At 37.1% G+C, this 20,928-nt stretch overlaps 2 protein-coding genes across 5 annotated transcripts in view; one reads left to right on the forward strand and one right to left on the reverse strand.

Moving 5' to 3' along the window:
- Positions 1 to 2,823: 2,823 nt before the first annotated feature.
- On the forward strand, positions 2,824 to 19,661 carry RNFT1 (ring finger protein, transmembrane 1). 3 transcript variants are annotated; one of them, XM_035026703.1, is made up of 9 exons: positions 2,824 to 3,032; positions 4,301 to 4,758; positions 4,945 to 5,021; positions 6,637 to 6,737; positions 8,221 to 8,374; positions 8,983 to 9,141; positions 9,503 to 9,568; positions 12,317 to 12,415; positions 19,580 to 19,661. In XM_035026703.1, the coding sequence occupies exons 2-9, from the start codon at positions 4,356 to 4,358 to the stop codon at positions 19,589 to 19,591; spliced, it is 1,071 nt and encodes a 356-aa protein (XP_034882594.1). In that variant the 5' UTR covers positions 2,824 to 3,032; positions 4,301 to 4,355; the 3' UTR covers positions 19,592 to 19,661. The 3 variants fall into 3 exon arrangements, with proteins under 3 accessions (XP_034882594.1, XP_034882593.1, XP_034882595.1); XM_035026702.1 differs by lacking the exon at positions 19,580 to 19,661 and adding an exon at positions 13,182 to 14,066; XM_035026704.1 differs by lacking the exons at positions 8,983 to 9,141; positions 19,580 to 19,661 and adding an exon at positions 13,182 to 14,066.
- The window catches only part of RPS6KB1 (ribosomal protein S6 kinase B1), a 40,580-nt gene continuing 35,600 nt past the window's right edge, over positions 15,949 to 20,928 (reverse strand). For both annotated transcript variants that reach the window (XM_035026691.1, XM_035026692.1), the window contains 2 exons: positions 20,749 to 20,861; positions 15,949 to 19,811 (listed from right to left, as the gene is read on the reverse strand). In XM_035026691.1, the coding sequence (XP_034882582.1) occupies positions 19,574 to 19,811; positions 20,749 to 20,861 (351 nt within the window). In that variant the 3' untranslated portion in view covers positions 15,949 to 19,573. The remainder of the gene's footprint in view (positions 19,812 to 20,748; positions 20,862 to 20,928) is intronic.

Consider the following 20,928-nt stretch of genomic DNA (forward strand, 5'->3'; position numbering starts at 1 on the left):
TTTATCTCGAATGTCCATTTACTGCTTGTGTCCTGGCAAATTTCGACATATTCTTCAAGATTCAGCTCAAATATCACAAATATAATGAAGCAGTTCCTTCCTAACAAAGTTAAATGCTTCAGTTCTTGCTTCCATTGCATCTCATACAACCTTTAATTATAGTTTTATTCCAGTATACTACAATTATTTGTTTGGAGACTTGTCTAGCCACTTATGTCACTGTAGGAAGGGCACTGTGTTTTTTTTAATGTCTACCTCTCCAACCTCTAGTACAATTCTTGACACTTAGTAAGTACTCAGCAAATCCTGCTTGAATTAATCAATTAAAATGCCCATTTCCTACATTCTAGATGCTAGTGGAAAGAAAATTTATCAGGTAAGTCTGTCCCTGTCAAATCTTGTCATCAACTCAGTACTCTTTACTTCTTCAAATGTTACTTTTCAGTCAAGTTGTTTGAGTGGAATGCAGTTCCAAATATACTAGTAAACTTTCAATATGTCCTAATATACCTACAATGTGTTATGAATGTGTTAAAGTAAGAATTTAAACATTACAGTGAGATGCGTAAATGTATTAAATTTTAAATATACCTACTGTACTAAAACAGACTGATGCCCCATTGTAGCTATAGCTAGATTACATGAGACTGACTCTTTTTCTGTTTCCCTAAATTATCATACCTTTTAAAGTTTAAAATAAAAATATCCATGTTGTAGATGGAATGAAAGGATATATACAAAAGTATGTCTCCTTGAAAAATTCACTACAGTCCTGAGCCTGGCCCTCAGCCTTTGCTACAGTCCTAATATTTGTGCCCCTACAAAATTCATCTAACGTCCACTGTGATGGTATTAGAAGTTGGAGGCCGGTGATTAGGTCATGAGGGCAGAGCCCTTATGAATCAGATTCCAAAGAGTTCCCTCCACCCTTCCACCACAGGAGGACACAGCAAGAATAGGAAACAGATATTCAACAAAACAGGTACTCACCAGACACCAAATCTGCCAGCACTTCGATGTTAGACTTCTTATGCTCCTGAACTGTGAGAAATAAATTTGTGGTTTATGAGCTACCTAGCCTATAATTTTGCAGCCCAAATGGACTAAGACAGCCTTACTAACCCAGAAACCTAATTTGTCAGCAAGACTTATGTTAAGCTCATGGAGATCTATGAATATTAAAAAATAAATAAAAAGCCAAATATCTTAATCAACAGTGTGAAGCAGATCTAATACCAGTTGGGGGCGGGGGGGAAGAGTGTCTTTTCTAACCAAGGGAAATGGTTTGGGGATAGAACAAACCTGACTTATGATCCCAGGATGCTGGGATCGAGCCCTACATAGGGCTCCCTGCTCTGCAGGAAGCCTGCTTCTCCTTCTCCCACTCCCCCTGCTTGTGTTCCCTCTCTCGCTGTGTCTCTCTGTCAAATTAATAAATAAAATCTTTAAAAAATTTTTAAATAAAAAAAAGAACTAATCTGACTTAAGCACAGCCCCAAAGCAGATAACTGAGGTTAAACGGTGTACTCAGCTGTACTGATACAGGAGAAAATAAAGTGCAAACGACTTCGTGATTAAGAAGCCTGGGCAAAGTTGTGAATGGTTGTAAGTCAGGTAATGACCAATAAAAAGACAAAGTATCACTCATTCCACTAGTCAACTCATAGCACATATATGCAAATTTATTCTCTAATGAAAGAAAACCCCTTGCCAAGTAAGACTGTAAGAAGACTATTAAGAGTTATTTACTTGACGTCAATTTCTATAAATTACAGGTAAAAAGCTTGTAGTTCAGAATGGCAAGGCCTTTGGTGGTTGTGCGGGATGAGGGAAGATTCATGGAATACAGTTATCATTTAAAACATGTTTTGCCGAAGATTAAAAGGGGGGGGGTGTTTCTTTTGGATTTGTTGTTGTTGTTTGTTTGTTTGTTTTTTAATTGAGAGAGAGAGAATGATAGCATGAGAGGCAGGAGCGTCAGAGGGAGAAGCAGACTCCCTGCCAAGCTGGGAGCCCGATGCGGGACTCGATCCCGGGACTCCAGGATCATGACCTGAGCCGAAGGCAGTTGCTCAACCAACCGAGCCATCCAGGCGCCCTTGTTCCTTTTGTTTTAAGATTTTTCTTAATAAACGCTTCATTCTAGAACTTAGAGCTAAGATAGCAGAATTCCCTATATACAAGACAGGGTTTTTAAAATTAACTTCTACTTCCACCGCCACCAAATCTCTCTCCGACTTCTCTTTGCTTCTCCTCCCTCAAGTTTCGGCAGGGCCTAGCTCACACGGTGCAACTTTAAGATCATAACGAAAAGCCATTTCAGTTAAAACTTCACCACCCAGCCACGACTCGGCCAGGGGCTTAAGCTCGAGAAACGCCAACGCGAAAACCCGAACGTTCTCGCTCCGCCCCACTCTTCTCGAGACGCGCCGAGCCGGTCGCTGACGTGGCTCCTCTAACTCGGGTCCCAGGAGACGGGGATATAAGCAGGGTGGTGGGCAGCCTGCACAGGGCAGGCGCCAGCATCCTGCGGGACGAGCCGGGGCCGGCCTAAGACAACCCCCAACATCAGGCCTCTCCTCCGAGAGCAGGTTCCTAAAGCCAGAACATTTTTAACCTCAAAACATCCAGATCTCTGAGGCGTGTAGCGGATTACACGTATATACGCACTTAGGTGACGGCGGCTTATTGTTTAGTGCAGACGCCTGCAGGCGGTCCTCAGGCGCAGCCCCCTCCTCTCAACAACCACCACCCCCAGGCGGCCTCACGCCAGCGGGGCCGCCCGGGCGCAGCCCGTCCCTCGGCGCGTTGCGCGGGGGCGGGCACGCGGCGGGCAGCGCACGCGCGCGTGAGGACGTCTGGGGAGCGCGCGCGCCGCCGCCGCCGCCGCCTCCGCCGCCGCCACCGAGCTGGGCCGGAGTTGCCGGTAGTGGGGATTTAAGGTGATGGCCTTGACTGAAGGCCTCGAGCCGGGCTCTCCCGCTGTTGCTGCAGTCGCTGCCGGGGCCTCCGTTCACTCATCGTCATGAGAGGTCAGGCCTGGGGGGAAGCGGGCTGAGGCGAGGGGCCGCGGCGAATGGTGTCTGGGGTGGGGGTGGGGGGAATAAGTGAGGCACTCGGAGCTCGAACGGGGGTGGAAAACTCGGTCCTGGGGATTCCGGAGGAGTTGCGTGCGCGTTTGCTTTTCTTAAATTTTTCGTCCCCTTTCTTGCTTGTGCTTGGAGGAAAGTGGGAAGGTTCTACGTTATATATGGAAAAAGAGACTGTCCCGTCCAACGTTGGTCTTGGGAGGTTTGAGGGAGTAAATAGCACCTGTGGCGTCGGAGCATCGGTGAAAGCCTTTAGTGAAAGGCACTAAAAACCACACCGCCGTACAGTAACTGGAAAAAAAAAAAAAAAAAATCAAACTTAGGAATGAAAGGGAATGACAGAACATACCCTGACGTTAACCCTAGCTTCCTCCCACGGGCAGACTGGGATAAGGCTCTGGCATCTTCCAGGGCTGCCCACACTGGTCATTTAGGGATCCTTCCCTGCCAGTGTCTTTTGCCCTTCCCACCCCCCCCCACCTCCCCAAAGATGATGGCATTTTTAATGGGCAGACTATATAACTATCCTTACTCAGACTAAAGAGTTACCTAGCAATTACATGGCGACTCCCTAAGTCTCCCTGTTTTAAAGGTATTTGGGTAGTATTCTTTTGTGGGGGAAGGTGATACTCTTGGAAGTAGTTATTAGAAATCTTTTAAGCCTGGGGAAAGCTATTTCAGCATAAAACGAAATTTGTAGGTCACCTAAATGAAATGTTTATTATTAGTTTTCCATGATACTTTAAAAGGCATTAAGACTTAATTTTTTTTTCTTCCTAGTCTTTCTAAGCATTAAAAAATACTGTCTCACTTTTATGAAATGTAGAATCTCCATCAGAGATGAAACTGCTCCAGTTGGGCAGAGTAAATATACTGATGTATTCAAGTATGAATAAGTATTGGTACATTATTAACATCTGCTGGGCACTTACACTTTGACAGTTTTGCTCTTTCCTTCTGTATTTAGAGAAGAGGGCATCTGAAACTAAATTTTTTTTGTAGCAGATGTTCCTTAAAAAATAGTTTGGGTACAGCAGCAGAGCCTTGGCATTAAGGGGGAAGAGTCTAGTAACAAGTGATAGATAATCTGAAGATAATTCATCAACTATGACTATTGCCCTCTACTGTAATGAATAAAGGATTCCTACTGAGCAGTATATTGTCCGTATTTAACTGTTCACTTAGAATATTTTATGCTCTTTGATTTTTAGGAAATAGAGCCCTGGAGCAAAGAAATCTGGATCACATAAAAAGTATTCAAGGGTCATGCAAGCCAACTGTAGCCAACTGCACAGCCCTCCAGGAGCTGCAGGCAATGAGGATGCCTCAGCCTCCCAATGTGTCCATACAAAATTGACAGGAGAAGGTTCTTGTCTTCATTCTGGAGATGTTCATATCCAGATAAACTCCATACCTAAAGAATATGCTGAAAATCCAACATCCAGAAATACAAGGTCAGGTGTCCATAGCTGTACCCATGGATGTATACATAGTCGATTCCGGAGTCACTCCCAGAATGAAGCAAGGCAGTCTGATGATACTGCCACAGAGTCTGGAGATCACGGTAGCAGCTCCTTCTCAGAATTCCGCTCTCTCTTAAAGTGGTTGCACAAAAGTCTTCCATATATTTTGATTCTGGGTGTCAAACTCGTTATGCAGCATATAACAGGTAGGGTATAATAAAACATTGAATTGTTTCATTGTCAGTTAATTTTATTTCTTTACTGGTAATCTGTCTGAACCTTTGTATTTTGTTAGCTTTTAAAATTGTACATGTTTCCTTTAAATTCATGTCATTGTGTTAGCTCTTGGATTTTTTTTTCCTTTCAATTAACTGGAACTTATCTCCTAACAGGAATTTCTCTTGGAATTGGGCTGCTTACAACTTTTATGTATGCAAACAAAAGCATTGTAAATCAGGTTTTTCTAAGAGTAAGTATACGAGTAACTAAAAAAACCATTAAATGTTTGTGTAGAATTAATTATATACTCACTTTTGAGAGAAATAGGAATTAAGATCATTTTCTTGACAAATTTAAATAGACATGTCATAGCATCCATGATATATTAAATTTTGTTATCTAAATGATCTGTTCTAATGCTAAATTGTTTCACTTTATTTTCTTTGTATGTTGAGTCCCTGATAGAAAAGCTCGATAGTATTAAAAGATTTAGAATTCACTATTTGATCTGATTTGTCAAATGCCTTCATATTTTGAGTAATTTGACCAAACTAGGTAATACAATATCATTAAAAACTTTAGCTGTTGCCCTATAAAATTTAAAATAGTTAAATGTACATCGAATAGGTATTAAACTATTTAGGTCTCTCTTATTTAAGAAAAATTGAACCCCATAGTTTTTCCATAACACAAATTATAAATTATTAGTCATATAAATTATTGGAGAAAACAGGATTAGTTTATAAAATTTCACCTTCAAGCAACTTTAAAGGGCTGTATCTGTGTAAAGGATCATGCATTCTGACCTGGATATTTGTAGTTAGAACCTGTCAAACCATAAAAATGTAATTCAGGGTTTAAAATAGGTAAAACTTTTATAGATTTTATTTGACAGAGAGAGACGGCGAGAGAGGGAACACAAGCGGAGGAGTGTGAGAGGGAGGAGAAGGCTTCCCTCGGAGCAGGGAGCCCGATGCAGGGCTCGATCCCAGGACCCTGGGATCATGACCCGAGCCGAAGGCGGACGCTCAACCGACTGAGCCACCCAGGCGCCTCTAAAACTTCTAATTAAATTAGTAATTAAAACAATTTTAAGGGGCGCCTGGGTGGCTCAATCGATTAAGCATCCTACTCTTGATTTCAGCTCAGGTCATTGTGAGACCAAGCCTCTGTCAGGCTCTACGCTCAGTGGGCAGTCTGCTGCTTGTCCCTCTCCACTCCCCCTACCCCATGCATGCTCTCTCTCAAATCTTTTAAAAAAATTTAAGTGAGGGGCACCTGGGTGGCTCAGTTGGTTAAGTGTCTGTCTGCCTTCAGCTCAAGTCATGATCCTGAAGAAGCAGGAAGTCTGCTTCTCCCTTTCCCTCTGCTGCTCCCCGTGCTTGTGCTCTCTCGCTCTGTCAGATAAATAAAATCAATCTTAAAAAAAATTTAAGTGATATTAATAACAAATTACCTTGTTAAAATCTTACTGAATTGTTTGGAAATTCTAAAAATTATACTTAACAAATCCTTATAATTTAAATGCATTTTTAAAGTTCTGTTTTGTCAGGGAGGCAAAAATAGGTAAAGTTTGTACTTGGACGGGTCCTTTATGTCAGCTTGTAGAAGATTGGGCTTCTTTGAAGCCTGGGTAATGTGGGTTATGTTTTAATACAGTGAAGAAACCTGTATTTTGAAAAATTTGTTTAAATATGAGTTCTGTTTTGTTCACTAAAGATAGTGTGTGATGATGTACAATTTAACAATATATTTTTAATAAGATTAGTCTTAAAATGTGTTAGTCATTAAATAAAATAGTTTAATGTTATTTATAATTCTGGCATAATTCATAGTAACAAATTATAAAATTGTTTATTTTTCAGGAAAGGTGCTCAAAGATTCAGTGTGCTTGGTTACTGGTATTCTTAGCAGGATCTTCTGTTCTTTTATATTATACCTTTCATTCTCAGTCACTTTATTACAGGTAATTTGAGGTCCAAATACACAGTCATATTTTTTATGTAATCATTTATTTCATAGCATTTTGCATATATCTTAACTTGCACATAATTATTGTTAGAGTTCAATTTTTACCTGTTCCTCTCCTTCCAAGATTAATAGGTCTAAGTGACTTATTCACATTTGTATATCAGTGCCTTGGCTCATAGCAGGTACTATTTAATTTTTGATACTTAAATTTTTAGCTATATAATCAATAATTTTGAATATCACTAGGTTTTTGGTGGTGGTCTTTTTAAATTTTTATTTATTTTGACAAAAATTATATATATTTAATTTATAAGATGATGTTTTGATATATGTATACATTATGAAATGATTACACAATCAAGGTCATTAACATATCCATCACCTCCCTTAGTTATGTGTGTGGTGAGAATACATGATCTGTTTTTAGAAGCAAGGAGAAGACTTACTAAAGGACAGTACTTAAGTTTCCATGTCAGATGGAAGTGTTTTGAATTTTTGGCTTTAATCAGATAATTAGAAGTTTTGGCTTCAGTAGAGCTAGAGAGATGTGGACAGTCTGGGATATACTTTGTAGGGGGACCCAATAACACTCAGATTGCACTGGGTGGGTAGGTAGGGGGTAAGAATCAAAGATGACACCTAGGATTTAGTCTTAGCAACTGGCTGGATGGTGATGCCATTTATGGGCTGGGAAAGACTGGGGAAGGAACTGGTTTTGATGGGAAAATCAGTTTTGCTTTGAACATGTTAAGTTGGTGAGATCATGTAGAACTGTTAAAGTGATTATAACTATATGTCATGAGCTTAGAATTAAGGTTAGGGCTATAAATTTTGGTGTTATCCAGCATATGGTTGATATTTAAAAACTATGGAACTCACCAAGACTAACGAGGGGAAAAAAAAGTATAGACAGGAGAGGGGGCAGGACTGGACATGCCTATAATTAGAGGAGCAGCAGCAAAGGAGATTTAAGGAACCATCAATCACATAATGAGAACTAGAAGAGTGTGATGTTAGAAGTCTAGGAAGAAATAATTCAGGGAGGGAAGATGGAAAACAAGAAGTGAACTTTGAGTTCAGCAAGACGGAAGGAACTGGTGATCTTGACAAAAGCAATTCAGGGGAAAGGAGGGAACGGAACCTTGATTGGGGTTGGTTGAGTAGAGAATGGCAGATAATCTAGTATTTAGTGAATTTTTTAGATTACAGGCCAGCTTTCCAACCATGACATGCTGGGAAGACTTGTTTTTCTTTATTCTATGGAGGAAAGATTTGAAATTTAAACATTTGAAAAGTCTCTTTAAAATAAGCAAAATGATTTTCCATTCTGTTTATTACATGAACTCTAACATCTTGCCAAACTCACATTTTTTACACATCAAATTAAAGTAAAATATTTGGTAGCAAGTTTAAAACCCTTATCAAACTTGACCTTTGTATGTTGCTCTGGTTAAGTTTTGATATTTTTCTCTTGGTAGCTTAATTTTCTTAAATCCTACTTGGGACAATTCAAGCTTCTGGGAAGTACTTTGGATTGTTGGAATTACAGACTTCATTCTGAAATTCCTCTTCATGGGCTTAAAATGCCTTATTTTATTGATGCCTTCTTTCATCATGCCTTTTAAATCCAAGGTAAGAAACTAACATTGTTTATTGAAAAAATGTTAGCAAAACCACATTAATGCTATTTAGTCTTTGTTGAAATGACTCTTTTATAACTTTTCAGTTTCCTAAATAACCTAATTTATCTGTATTACCTCAGACTGGCAACCACTGCTCAAAGACTTGAACCCAAATATTAATCTAGTCCAATAAAATCAGAATTATATTTGCTTCAGAATAATCTAATAATCAGTCCCCACATCATATACAGAAAAATAAAATTTAGATTTGTACTTCTGTTCTCCTCCAGGGCTTTATCAATTAATAATTGATAACTGACTATATTCAGTGTTTTTCCCATACTCAGTAAAAACTTTAATATAAATTTTTGTAATCAGCAAAAATGTAAGTTTTACTTATAGTATACATAAAAAATTTTCAGTCATTCTTTAGAAATTCTTTAGAAACAGTAATTGTGAAAACGAGGTTGAGATTGTCAAGCATAACCATTATCATTATGAAGATTAATTTCATAGTTATTGTGCCATATGCTCATGATTATTTCAGTCCAATATGAAATATTTGTGCTATGTATATAAGTAGCTTGTGTAGCTGTTTTTTTTTTCCTTCATTTTTAGGGTTACTGGTACATGCTTTTAGAAGAATCATGTCAGTATTACCGAACTTTTGTTCCCATACCAGTTTGGTTTCGTTACCTTATAAGCTATGGGGAGTTTGGTAATGTAACTAGACGGAGTCTTGGGATATTGCTGGCTTTACTCTACCTCATACTAAAAGTAGGTAACATGGGGTGCCTGGGTGGCTCAGGCCATGATCCCGGGGTCCTGGGATCAAGCCCCACGTCGGGCTCCCTGCTCAGCAGGGGAGTCTTCCTCTCCCTCTCCCTCTGCCCCTCCCCCCTACTCGTTCTCTCTCTCTCCCTCTCTCTCAAATCTTTAAAAAAAAAAAAGTTGGCTTAAATCTATAAATTGAGTAAAATATTCCATAATTGGATTTTAAATATATTTAGAATGAAATGAATATGCAATAAGCATTGTTAGTATCAGTATTTGATATGATGGGATTTTAGCTTCTATCTCTGGGTTTAACAGATAGGGCTCTTTGAATTAAAAAATTCTCTCTTATTTCCTCTTTCAGCTTTTGGACTTTTTTGGACATCTGAGAACTTTTCGAAGGGTTTTACGAATATTTTTTACACGACCAGTAAGTACTTTTTTTCAGTTAAAAAAAAAACAAACACTTTACCTTTCTTCATTATAAAATGTTTTAGTTCATAAATTTTACAAGTATGGATTTCATAGGGAGCCTGGCTGGCTCAGTCGGTAGAGCATGTGACTCTTGATTTTGGGTAGTGAATTCAAGCCCCACATTGGGCATAGAGCTTGCTTTAAAAAAAAAAAAAAGTGGATTTCATAATTACATGCATTTTTAGTACTTTGGCACATGGGGCTATGATAATAATTTCAGTTTTATCTCTGTGATCAGTTTCTTGACTTGAATGTTGACAACCACCTGATAGTTGATGTGGTGCTTATATTTTTCAATGTGCCACTTCAGATCACTTGACGTAAGGGTTTATATACATTCCCTTAAAAATGTTGTCATGAACTTTTGTACTTCCTTTTTTTAAAAATTCACATGGGGTGCCTGGGTGGCTCATCGGTTGAACATCTGACTCTTGGTTTCAGCTCAGGTCCTAAATCTCACAACCCCGTGTTGGGCTCCGTGCTCTGCAGGGAGTCTGCTTAAGATTCTCTCCCTCTACCTCTGTCCCTTCCCCTTCAGCTCCCCTTGCTCACGCATGCTCTCTAAAAATATATAAATCTTTAAAAAAATTTTTTCACAGATGGTGGTTTTGTGTACTTCCATTAACTCTTTAGCTCCTATAAAAAATGCTCTCATTATAATTTATTGTGTATATGAGAAAAGCTCATTACCAAAAATTTCCCCACCAAGTCAATTCTGTAACACAGTAAGTTCACAGCATGGAATTTAACAATAAATTGAGACTCCATTATCAATTATAAACTTGATTATTATGTGATTCCACTGATGTTACACACTGCAGAGAAAGGCTCATTTGCTATTTAGTAGCCTCAAAGGTTGTCAGTACTCAGATGTGGACACTCTTTGGCTAGATGTAGAGCTAGTAATCTATTTTTTTAAAGTAAGCTCTATGCCCAATGTGGGGCTTGAACTCATGACCCCGACATCAAGAGTCACATGCTCTACCAACTGAGCCAGCTAGGTGCCCCTAGAATTACTAATTTGGTAACAAGTTTTGCTGCATCCTATTCAGATTTCTTTCTTCAGACAGGTACATTAAAATTGAGAGTTCTTTGATGAAGTTTATTCAATTGATTATATGCGTTATCAGCCATTTTACTGTACTTTAGTAAGGCCTGTGCTGAAATACTTTGATATTCATTCTTTGTGAGGCATAAAGAGAAATCACAGTCTTTGATACTCTTTGATTTATTCGTGAGTCTCATGAATACATGTATACACATATTCCTGAACTTTGCCAGGGAAATGGCAGTCACCATCAAAATAAGTCTTCACCTGAAGGGAGTCTGCAAAATGCCAGACAGGAGTGCTATTTTTTTTTTTTTAAGATTTATTTATTTATTTATTTGAGAGAGAAAGCGGGAGGTGCAGAGGGAGAGAGAATCTCAAGCAGCTGTGCTCAGGCCCCCAAGGCAGGGCTCAATCTCATGAGATCACAACCTGAGCCAAAACCAAGAGTCTGAAGCTTAACTGACTATACCACCTAGGCACCCAGGAGTGTTATTTTAAAAGTTTGTCAGCTTATGCTTATATTTCTGCAGTGCACTCTGCTAAATGACATTTTAATGAAGGAAAATTGGCACCAAGATCATCCATCAGTATCCCAGTTTGTTTCTGGAATCTTTAACATCACCAGACTTAAAAAAAAAATCTTATTTTTAAATATTTTTATCCTTTGAGTCTTCGTTTGATTTTATTTACTCAGTATTTAGTAAAATAAGTTTAGATCATAGCCTCAGGTTGAGTCAGGTCATGCTTTGCTCTCATTACCATGACTGAACTTGGGTATTCTTACTTCTCTTCAGCTACCTTTTCCTCATCATTTCTACAAAAAAGTGATCTCATTGGCAACATTTTGTCATGTCTAGTTAATGACTATGGTCTACTGAATTTGGTGATGAAGTTATTAAGGTCTTAAAGAGATCAAAAACTTTAAGGACTTTAGGAGAAAAGGAAATTCAAAGAATTGTGTTACCGTTCAATCTGTTTTGACAGTTAATAACTCTACCCATGACATTTTGCAATTCCAGTTCTTTTGTAAAATTTTATTTTTTCTTAGTACTAAGTGTTCTCTGACTTTTGTGATAATTAAGGATGACGGTCAAATTATTTTTAGATTGAGTAACAATCTTCTTCATATTCAGTTCACTTAGCTTTCAAAAATTAGATTCCTGGGTCACATCCCAGTATGTCTGGACCTATTGAATCAATCTCCAGTGTGGAGCACAGAAATCTATTTTTAAAGTTATCTCTACATGAGTTACATTCAGCCAGCCAAGCTTTGAATGGACTGTTTTGAACCAATGCCATAGGTAATAAGTGGGCTATTTGGTAATACCAGGTCACATAATACGTGAATATAGATTTTATAATAGTTCTTTTTCAGATTGCTTAGTCTCTTAAGCCAGTTGAATTTGTAGCACTATTATTATTTGGGAAGTCAATGAATCTTAACAATCTTCCAAGATCCTATTATGTATCTGATGAGTTCACCTGGATGCATGCAGTCCATCAAGACATGGTTCAGCTTTGAAATATTTGTGTCCTTCAGGAGAGTTTTCAAATGCCTAGTTCCAGGGAGATTTGAGAAATACAGCATCACCTATGTATTTGAGTAACAGGAAAGAAAGATTTGTAGATGAACAGAACTTTTTATCTTCATAGAGTTATGGAGTGGCTGCCAGCAAGAGACAGTGTTCAGATGTGGACATTTGTTCAATATGTCAAGCCGAATTTCAAAAACCAATTCTGCTCATCTGTCAGGTAAGTGTATATATATATATAAATTTTTTTTTAAAGATTTTATTTATTTGATAGAGAAAATGAGAGTATGAGAGGGGGGAGGGTCAGAAGGAGAAGCAGACTCCCCGCCGAGCAGGAAGCCTGATGTGGGACTCAATCCCGGGACTCCAGGATCATGACCTGAGCCGAAGGCAGTCGCTTAACTGACTGAGCCACCCAGGCGCCCAGGTAAGTATATTTTTTAAGCATACCAAATACAGCACTTCTCTGAGTCACAAGTCATATTTATATTAGTTCAAAGGAAAAATCTACAGTGTTTAGCCTAAAGTAGCATTCAGGCCACATACTAGTAATTTCTTACCTGTAATCAGGGGTTTGGTACATTAGCTAAGTCTTGTCCCTTATGTTCTAATGATTTGTATGGAGAGGAATGTATGTAAGGCCCTTTCCTATACTTTATGGCAGTTACTCACAAAGACTTTATTAAGCTTTTAAGTCATTATACTTAAAAGTTATCGTCTAGAGATAGCTTATTTATATATATACATTATATATAGTTTATATTTATTGAAAGTCGTTAAATGAACAGTCAAAAGAACACTAGTGGCTCTACTACTGACACTGCCTTGTGTCCTTGAACGTCCTATTTGTTTTCTTATTTGTAAAATGAAGGGATTAAGTGTTCTCCAAAATGCCTTTCAGCTCTGGAGTATGATTCTCTGCAGTGTGATGATTTTAAAATTAAAATGTTATAAAGTATAAAGCCTAATTTTTAATTCCCTTACAGCATATATTTTGTGAAGAATGCATTACCTTATGGTTTAACAGAGAGAAAACATGTCCACTGTGCCGAACTGTGATCTCAGACCATATAAACAAATGGAAAGATGGAGCCACTTCATCCCACCTTCAAATATACTAAGTTGTACAAACTATGAAGGCCACAAAACATTAATTTCATTTGGTTACACTGATTATTGATAAAGACATTAGAATGGGTTTTCAGGACTAGAAGTTAAGGAAAATGTTTCCAAATGGTTTTAGATTATTATGGTAAGACATGAGTATGTAGTCTTAATTTATCAAAAGATTAAATGAAAGAACCTTATGTTTTAAGAAATATATAAGTAATGTTCGTTCAGCCTAATGCATATGGCACATTTATTCTGTCCTATAATTATTTGACAGGTGGTTGCAGTGTTAAATTGTGAATGTTTTCTCATTAATGTTACCAAAACGGCAATTGGGTAACTAAAACTAGTGGTTTTAGAGGAACTCAGGTATTCTTTTCCTGACATTGTTTTCAGAATAAAGAATATTTTCATAATATTTTAAGATACACATTATCTGAAAGTAGAATTTTCTTTAGCATTGACTTTTGTAATTCCCAGTCTAAAATTTCTTAAAATTTTCATAAAGTTTGTATTTTTAAATGAAAGTTCTAAAAGCTATTTTTTATCTGTAAACAATCAGATTTTCTAAGTGCAGATTAATTTACTGAGGATGATATATTTTAATACTGTATTATTCTTTATAGTATGCTTAGCAATCAGTTTGTGGACCTCATACATACAATCCTGCCATCAGCTTTAATGTACATGTTCTTGCTTTTTGTATAGTGCCATGAACTATTTTAAAGTAACTATTAAAATAACCACATGGATTACAAACAGCTGGCTTCACTGATGATTTGAATAGTGTGATAAAGGAGACCTACTCAAACTCTAAAAAATAATTCCCCTTATAAAGTCTTCTCCAAAAAGTTTTGGAATCTTACACGTGAGTCATCGTTACTTGGCAGATTAAAGCTTGCACTCAGAGCTTCCAGGAAAAGCCTTAGTGTAGTTTTGTTTGCCTCTAGGTACTTGTGCAATGTGATAGAAAAGGCAATGAGGCAATTTCTCTCTCCCCACGAAACCTGTAAGGCAGAATCAAATCTTTAACAGAAGTATGAAGGGCTGGTTATATCTAGAGTAGAAGTTTCTGCCCATTTCCTCTATTACCATTAATCAGTTTGCACACAAGGAAAAGATAGTGGAAAGGAAAAGCTGGGAGGTAGAAAATAAATTTGCAGTATTAAGACAAAGTCTAAACCAGCATATGGATTAATAGCATATGGATTAATGACAGTGACCAACCAGCTACAGATTAAGTCCTTTTCATGCCTGTATAGCCACCCAAATTGACAAAAGAATATTAGAAAGTGGGGCACCTCCGTGGCTCAGTTGCTTAAATGGCTGCCTTCGGCTCAGGTCATGGTCCCACAGTCCTGGGATCCGAGCCCTGCATCGGGCTCTCTGCTCAGCGGGGACCCTGCTTCTCCCACTCCCTCTACTGTTTCCCCCACTTGTGCTCTCTGTCAAATAAATAAAATCTTAGGGGGAAAAAAAAAATACTAGAAAGCCTGTAACTATTTTTCCTACATTAATTGCCAGGTTTTAAGTACAACTGTTGCTATTCAGTGATGATATATTTAACTATTACCTACTTTGAGAACAGTTGCAAATATTGAAACAAGCTTACTTGGCCTTAACTCACCTTCTTGACTGTGATGAAGCCAACAGTTATTTAGGTGTACAGCAGGAGATGGGTGAGAAAGGCATTTTGGGATTAGAATTTGAGTGTGAAAGATAGCTGTGCTGATTTCCTATTACCAATACAAGAGCATCTTACTCACATGGGTAAGCCCTATTACAATACCTACTCTTCTTACCCTATGGCTATATGGATAGTGTTGTTTCTTAATATGATTTAATAAAAAAGGAGGTCCATGATAGACAGTTGGGTTTTTGTTTTTAATGAACAAGAAAGCAGTTCACATATGAATTTAAGGGGGGGGGGGATGTAATAGGAGAGCTATGCCATCCACCAACAACACTGATGAACTGGAAGCATTTCTCTACTTCTTCACCTCAAAAATGGAACAGGGATTCAAAAACCCATTTATTCTGTGAATTCAGATCACACCCTCTGAAAGACTTTTATCAGCACTAAAAGCCACAACCATGTTTTATAAAGTCAGTTTGAGAACTTCTATACAGAAATCATCCAAGTGTGATAGAATTACTTCAAATAAGTGGCTTATACTAAACACCCATCTTACACTAGATATATTGAGACATTAGTTAAAAACAGATTTATGCACTACATTATGTAGTACATACACATCCAGTAACCAAATGTAGTTGACAAGTGTGGCTGAACAAACTGTTGATTGTTAGCACAAGAAAGTCGTCCTAGTGTATCTATGTGAAGTTATTTTTCACATGAGTTTTCTTTAAGCAACCAATTCAACTATTGGACAGAACTTGGAAATTACAAGTGTGTAACATCTAATATATAATATCAGTTCTAAAACTTGTTATATATTTAAGTAGCTTAAATTGCTCAGCAGAAACAGTTTTACAACTGTCAGTCCTCACATATATAAGCAGTTTATTAAATACGAGAACCTGAACATACCTGGTATGTTAGCGCAAAAAAATTACTGAAACCATTTGTGCACCTGATTGATATTTCTTCCTATCTTAGAATAATAAAAAAAATCACTTCTATTTTATGTTCATTCAAATTTGCATTTAATTTCTATTTACATTCATTCAATCCGAAATCAAAATACTTAGTACAGTAAACTAAATACAAGATGAAAAGCAGAAAAATGTGTTACCCTCATAGCACTCCTAATAAGGCAGCTGAAGAATTTATTTACTCTGATAGATGCAAAGCCAACTTGGGATAGGAAAAAAAAATAATAGCTTAAAGAGCAAACACAGATGAACCCATCTTTCAGATGTTACTTCAGATAATCCACTGAGATAATACTTGTGCTGTAGTGATAAATTAAGAATCACACAAGAAAAGCTTTTTATCGATCAGCAACAGACCACAGGTCATGGTGTGACAGGTACTTTTATGATTGTTTTGTCCAGCTTGCTGTGTCTACTCCTATGAAAAAGGGTAGATGTTTGGACACTGATGTTTTTATTTGAGAAATTAACCATTTTCAAAGCCTCAAAAATCCATTCTTCATAAATTCAACATTTCTCATGGGAATAATCTTAGGATCTAACCCTTGTAAGCTAGGAACCATATGACTGAGTAACCAAAATAGTTAGGTCCTGTATTAAACACAAAATCCAAGGCTCAATATATTAATACTCCTGAAGATGCATCTTGTTTATAATCATTTATTAAAGAATGTTGAATTTATGGAGTATCATACATGCATTCTTAGCCCCCACCCCCCAATTATCTTCTATCTCAAAAATAGTATGGAAAAATTCTTCTTGAAGGATTCAAATTAGGTGAGACCATAAAGGGGAAAAAGAACATAATTTTCCTAAAAATCTGGTTCAAGTTCAGTAATTCTTTACATTGTTAATCACAGCTGGTTTATAAATCCCAGTTTATTCTGTAATGCTACAAACCTTATAAAATCAAAATTAGTAAACTTCAGTTCTCAGTGATTATATTTTAATTAAAAAACAACATGTATAAAGTAAAAAAATATCCTGTAATAGCTGATTTTAAAGAAAATAAGTGATGAAAGAAAAGCACTTAATCTCTTTTATATACTTACCTGGAATAATCAGAGAGAATCCTCTTAAGAAACTTAAGACTAGTAATATTGACATCATATATTTTAAACTATGCTTGGATTTTTACAAATAAATACAGGGTAAGCCATATTGCATAGGTGTGTGCTTTCTGTCTGTGACACTAAAGTGGCACTTGACATGTTTTCACAGTCATAGTAGGGATGTCCATTTATGAAACACAATTTCTCCGTAAACTTGCCACAGCATAGGAAATTAATTTCACTCAATGTTAAGTTTGAAAAACTATTTGTATGGATGGCAGGTATGCAATTAATGCTTTTTATGCAGAAAAGTTGCAGTGTGCCACTACTGCTGGTAGTACGAATTATGAAAATAGTTCACGGGGCGGTTAGAGCCAGCCAATCACAGTGCAAGTATTACTAGTAAATAGGACTGAGGAGGACTATTTTGGTGTACAAATTTCTCTGGAATTTGGTTAGGCAGTCAACACTACAGTTAGTAAACACATTTGCAAACAAGTATCAGAGTAGCACAAGCCATTTAGAGTCTGAAATAAAGCCTGTACGTATCACCACAGCTTTTGGGTTCTGTTTTTTCAGACATTATAAATTGTCAGAGAACAAAGATCTGCACTCTAAGTACAATTTCTGCCCTTTTCATCACTGTAGCTTCTAATTTACTAGCTACAGTTACAAAGTTCTCAGTAGGCTGCTGCAATGAGGGAGGAGGGGGTCTAGAGGAAGTGATTAAAAAAAAAAAAAGGCTTTCTGTCCACAGATGAATTGTTACCAATTCTTTCATTTATTGCCACAATTGAAAAGGTGTATTTCCAATCATTCTTCATGGTTCTATTTTGCCTAATGTCATAGGATTTCATCTTACCTCACTCGAATTGCCATTTAAATAAGCAAAGCTTTACTCTTTTCTGACTGAATTCAACATGCATAAAGAATCTTATGGCTTGGATCCTATGGCTCTAAAAGGTTTGAAGAACATAGCAAGCAGCATCTATTTAAAAAAATTGTAGGGTTGCAAAATATTACAAACTGACTTTGCACACTCAGACTGAAGACATTATAAAAAACAAAAAGAGGTGGTAAGACTCAACTGCAACTGCATGATCATCTATTATATACCAGTATGCACTGAAATGTATTTTTATAAAGCTCTGCAGATATTAAACCCTTTCACCAGCTAAAGTCATGGAAATGCTCTCTTTAAGGCAGGAAGTATTTAAGAAAGGTAAAGCTACCTTTATTTTTATTCTTTGTACCTGTATATCACTTATGTCGATTTTGTTACAATTTCAAAAACACAGTGTCTTGTTAACATATTTCCTAAATTAAGCCACTAAGTTTTCTTATTCACTGTGGAAGACATTCATCAAAAGGCCATCAAATATTTTTACAATCAAAAAATGTAGCCCCGGTATAGGAGAAAGAAAAATACTTTTTTTTCCCTTTTAAAACTGTTGAGGAAAAAAAATGTAAGGAAGGTAGACAGCAAAAACAGTTAAAAGTAAAACTTAAAAATCTTACCAATTTGCTGTAAAGAGATTAGACACAGAGAGTGGAACATGACAACACCCTCTTCCCCTGGATCTCCCTCTCTTCCTCACTTTACTGCCCTCAGTATGCATTTTATCCTGACTCTTTTTCATCCTTCTTCAGCCATGGGCTGAAAATATTTGGCATCTTGAACCAAATACTGGTATAAGAATAGGTGGCGATATTTTTCCAGTGCAATGCAGGCCCAGGACAAGGATGAAATGTAGGACATACAATTTATGCCCATTCCAAAGCTTCCAGTTAAGCTTAGCACATAGCAGTACTGCAAGTAGAAATGATTAAATAGATTTTTTTTTCTAGTATTACAGACAGGTATTGCAGCTGGGTTACTGAAAATAAACCCCAAGTCCACCCCAATCCCTCAAACGAGCCACAGCTGTGGTTAACAATGATTCATTTGCATTTTTATTATTTCACCAAGAGAAGAAACAGAAGTTGTCTGGCTTTCTTCACACCGACCAATAATTTTGCATTTTAAAGTTGGGATGTTTTCCATAATGAGCTGAATCAAAAATCTATTTGAAAAATATATATTTATATAAAAAAAAGATTCAGGTTGTTTGCACGTAAAACATCAATTGTTAAGTTTCTTTTGTCTTTGATTCCATGTTGCTGGAAAAAGTTTGAACAAGCTTGCATGCTAATTTGTCCTTAGTTGCAAGTATTACAGGCAATTTCATACTTTGCCTAATGAAAGGATAACCCTTCTTCGACACAATCAGAACTCAACAGTGATTCAGAAGCAACATCCTACCCTTAATACTGTCAGTTCGAGCCATGAAAATCCTTGATAAGGTTGAGAAGATGTCGCTAGGAATCAATTAATTGATGTGCCTAAAAGTTCCACAATACTATTTTGTTTTTTTTTTTTTTGCACCATTGATTGATTTTTTTAAAATCCATGTTTATTTTTCCTCTGTCCAAAGTGTTCAAATGTAATGACACTGACTCTTCAAGACTGTCATTTTGAGTCTTCTTGTTTCACCTTACAGGATGCTCACACATCCCTTCCCCACCTTTTTTGCCTTAAATTCATTAAAATCTTTGCTCTGTCATAGATTCATACGTAGGTGCTCTGGTCGTTTGGAGATCATGGGAAAAGCTTGTTTTTTGTATGGCCCGGAGTTCGGCTGTCGTATTGGAAGTGGTGCTGAAGCTTCCCCACTCATCGTCACATCCATCTGCTCTACTCCACTTGTTTCCATTGGATATTCCACAGGTGTCTGAGGATTTGCCGTGCTGGCTGAAGCACCTCTTCCCCAGAAATCCCCAGGAGAAAATTTGACTGGGCTTTAAGACAAGGAAGAGCTATCATTCATTTATCTCAAGGATTATCTCAACAAGAAATATTTCCCTTAAATTTCAAGGGAGTGGGGTAATGTGACATTTATTTTTATTTAATTTTATTTTTGTGTGAATTAGTACAAAGGCCATTGCTCCCCTAGACTAACTGCTAGAGTTTCCTAACTGGTCTCTTTACCTCTATACCTGCCTCTCTAAAACCCTCAGTGATACTTTTTTTTTTTAAATCATTTTACTCCCCCGACTTAAAATAGCTTCCCATTGCATTTAAGATAAAATACTTCTCCAAACCTTTCTCTTCGTCATTCACCACACATCAGGAACATTGACCTTTCATTTCCAAGACCAAGTTTTTCCTCCCTTAGGGCTTTTGCATGGGCTGTTGCTCTACCTGTAACATCCTATACTTTTATTTTTTGTATGGATGGCTTTTTCTCTTCATTCCTAGATGTTACTTCACCAGGGAGGCCTTTCTCTGACCACCATGAATACGAGCCGCCCTGTTATTCTTAGCTACCACCGCACTTTTTTTCTTCATATAGTAACTTGACATTACTTGTGATTATATAATTCTTATGTTTCCTTCTTTGGTTATTTTAACTCTCTTCTCACTAAATTGTAAGCTTCATCAGGACAAGGATAATTCCTATGTTAATCATGTATCCCCATCATGCAACACAGCCCCTGGTATACAATAAATGTTGAATGAATGGGTAAAGACGACATTTGCCAGTGCAGCAGCTTACTTTCACAGGAGGGAAGGTAAACTATATAGCATACAATACAAGACGTAGATGCTGTGCTTATGTCAACCACAGAGAATATGACAGATCTTTCATTTATGTAATGTGGCATAAATTTCTTAAGCATACTCTTCCAGGTTAAAAAAAATAAAAAAGATGTGAGAATAACAAAGTCTGAATACCTGACAGGTGTTCGTGGGCTGCCAATAAATCTTCGAGGTGATCGGATTTTTGGTTCAAAGGAAAATTTTTCTTTCACACTTTCAAGTACAGATGGAGCCACATATGTAAAACCCTGAAAGATAGTAATTGTAGACTCCAGAATGGCGTTTTGTCATATACATTAAGAAAATGTGGTTTCA

Source organism: Mirounga leonina, unplaced genomic scaffold, assembly GCF_011800145.1.
Source record: "Mirounga leonina isolate KUSES-001 unplaced genomic scaffold, KU_Mleo_1.0 Mir_200, whole genome shotgun sequence".
NCBI lineage: Eukaryota > Metazoa > Chordata > Mammalia > Carnivora > Phocidae > Mirounga > Mirounga leonina.

Coding starts and splice junctions, on each gene's coding strand:
- RNFT1 (XM_035026702.1), top strand. CDS start 4,356: ATGCAAGCCAACTGTAGCCAACTGCACAGCCCTCCAGGAGCTGCAGGC. Junction 5,022..6,636: donor TAAATCAGGTTTTTCTAAGA/GTAAGTATACGA, acceptor TTTATTTTTCAG/GAAAGGTGCTCAAAGATTCA. Junction 8,375..8,982: donor TCATGCCTTTTAAATCCAAG/GTAAGAAACTAA, acceptor CTTCATTTTTAG/GGTTACTGGTACATGCTTTT.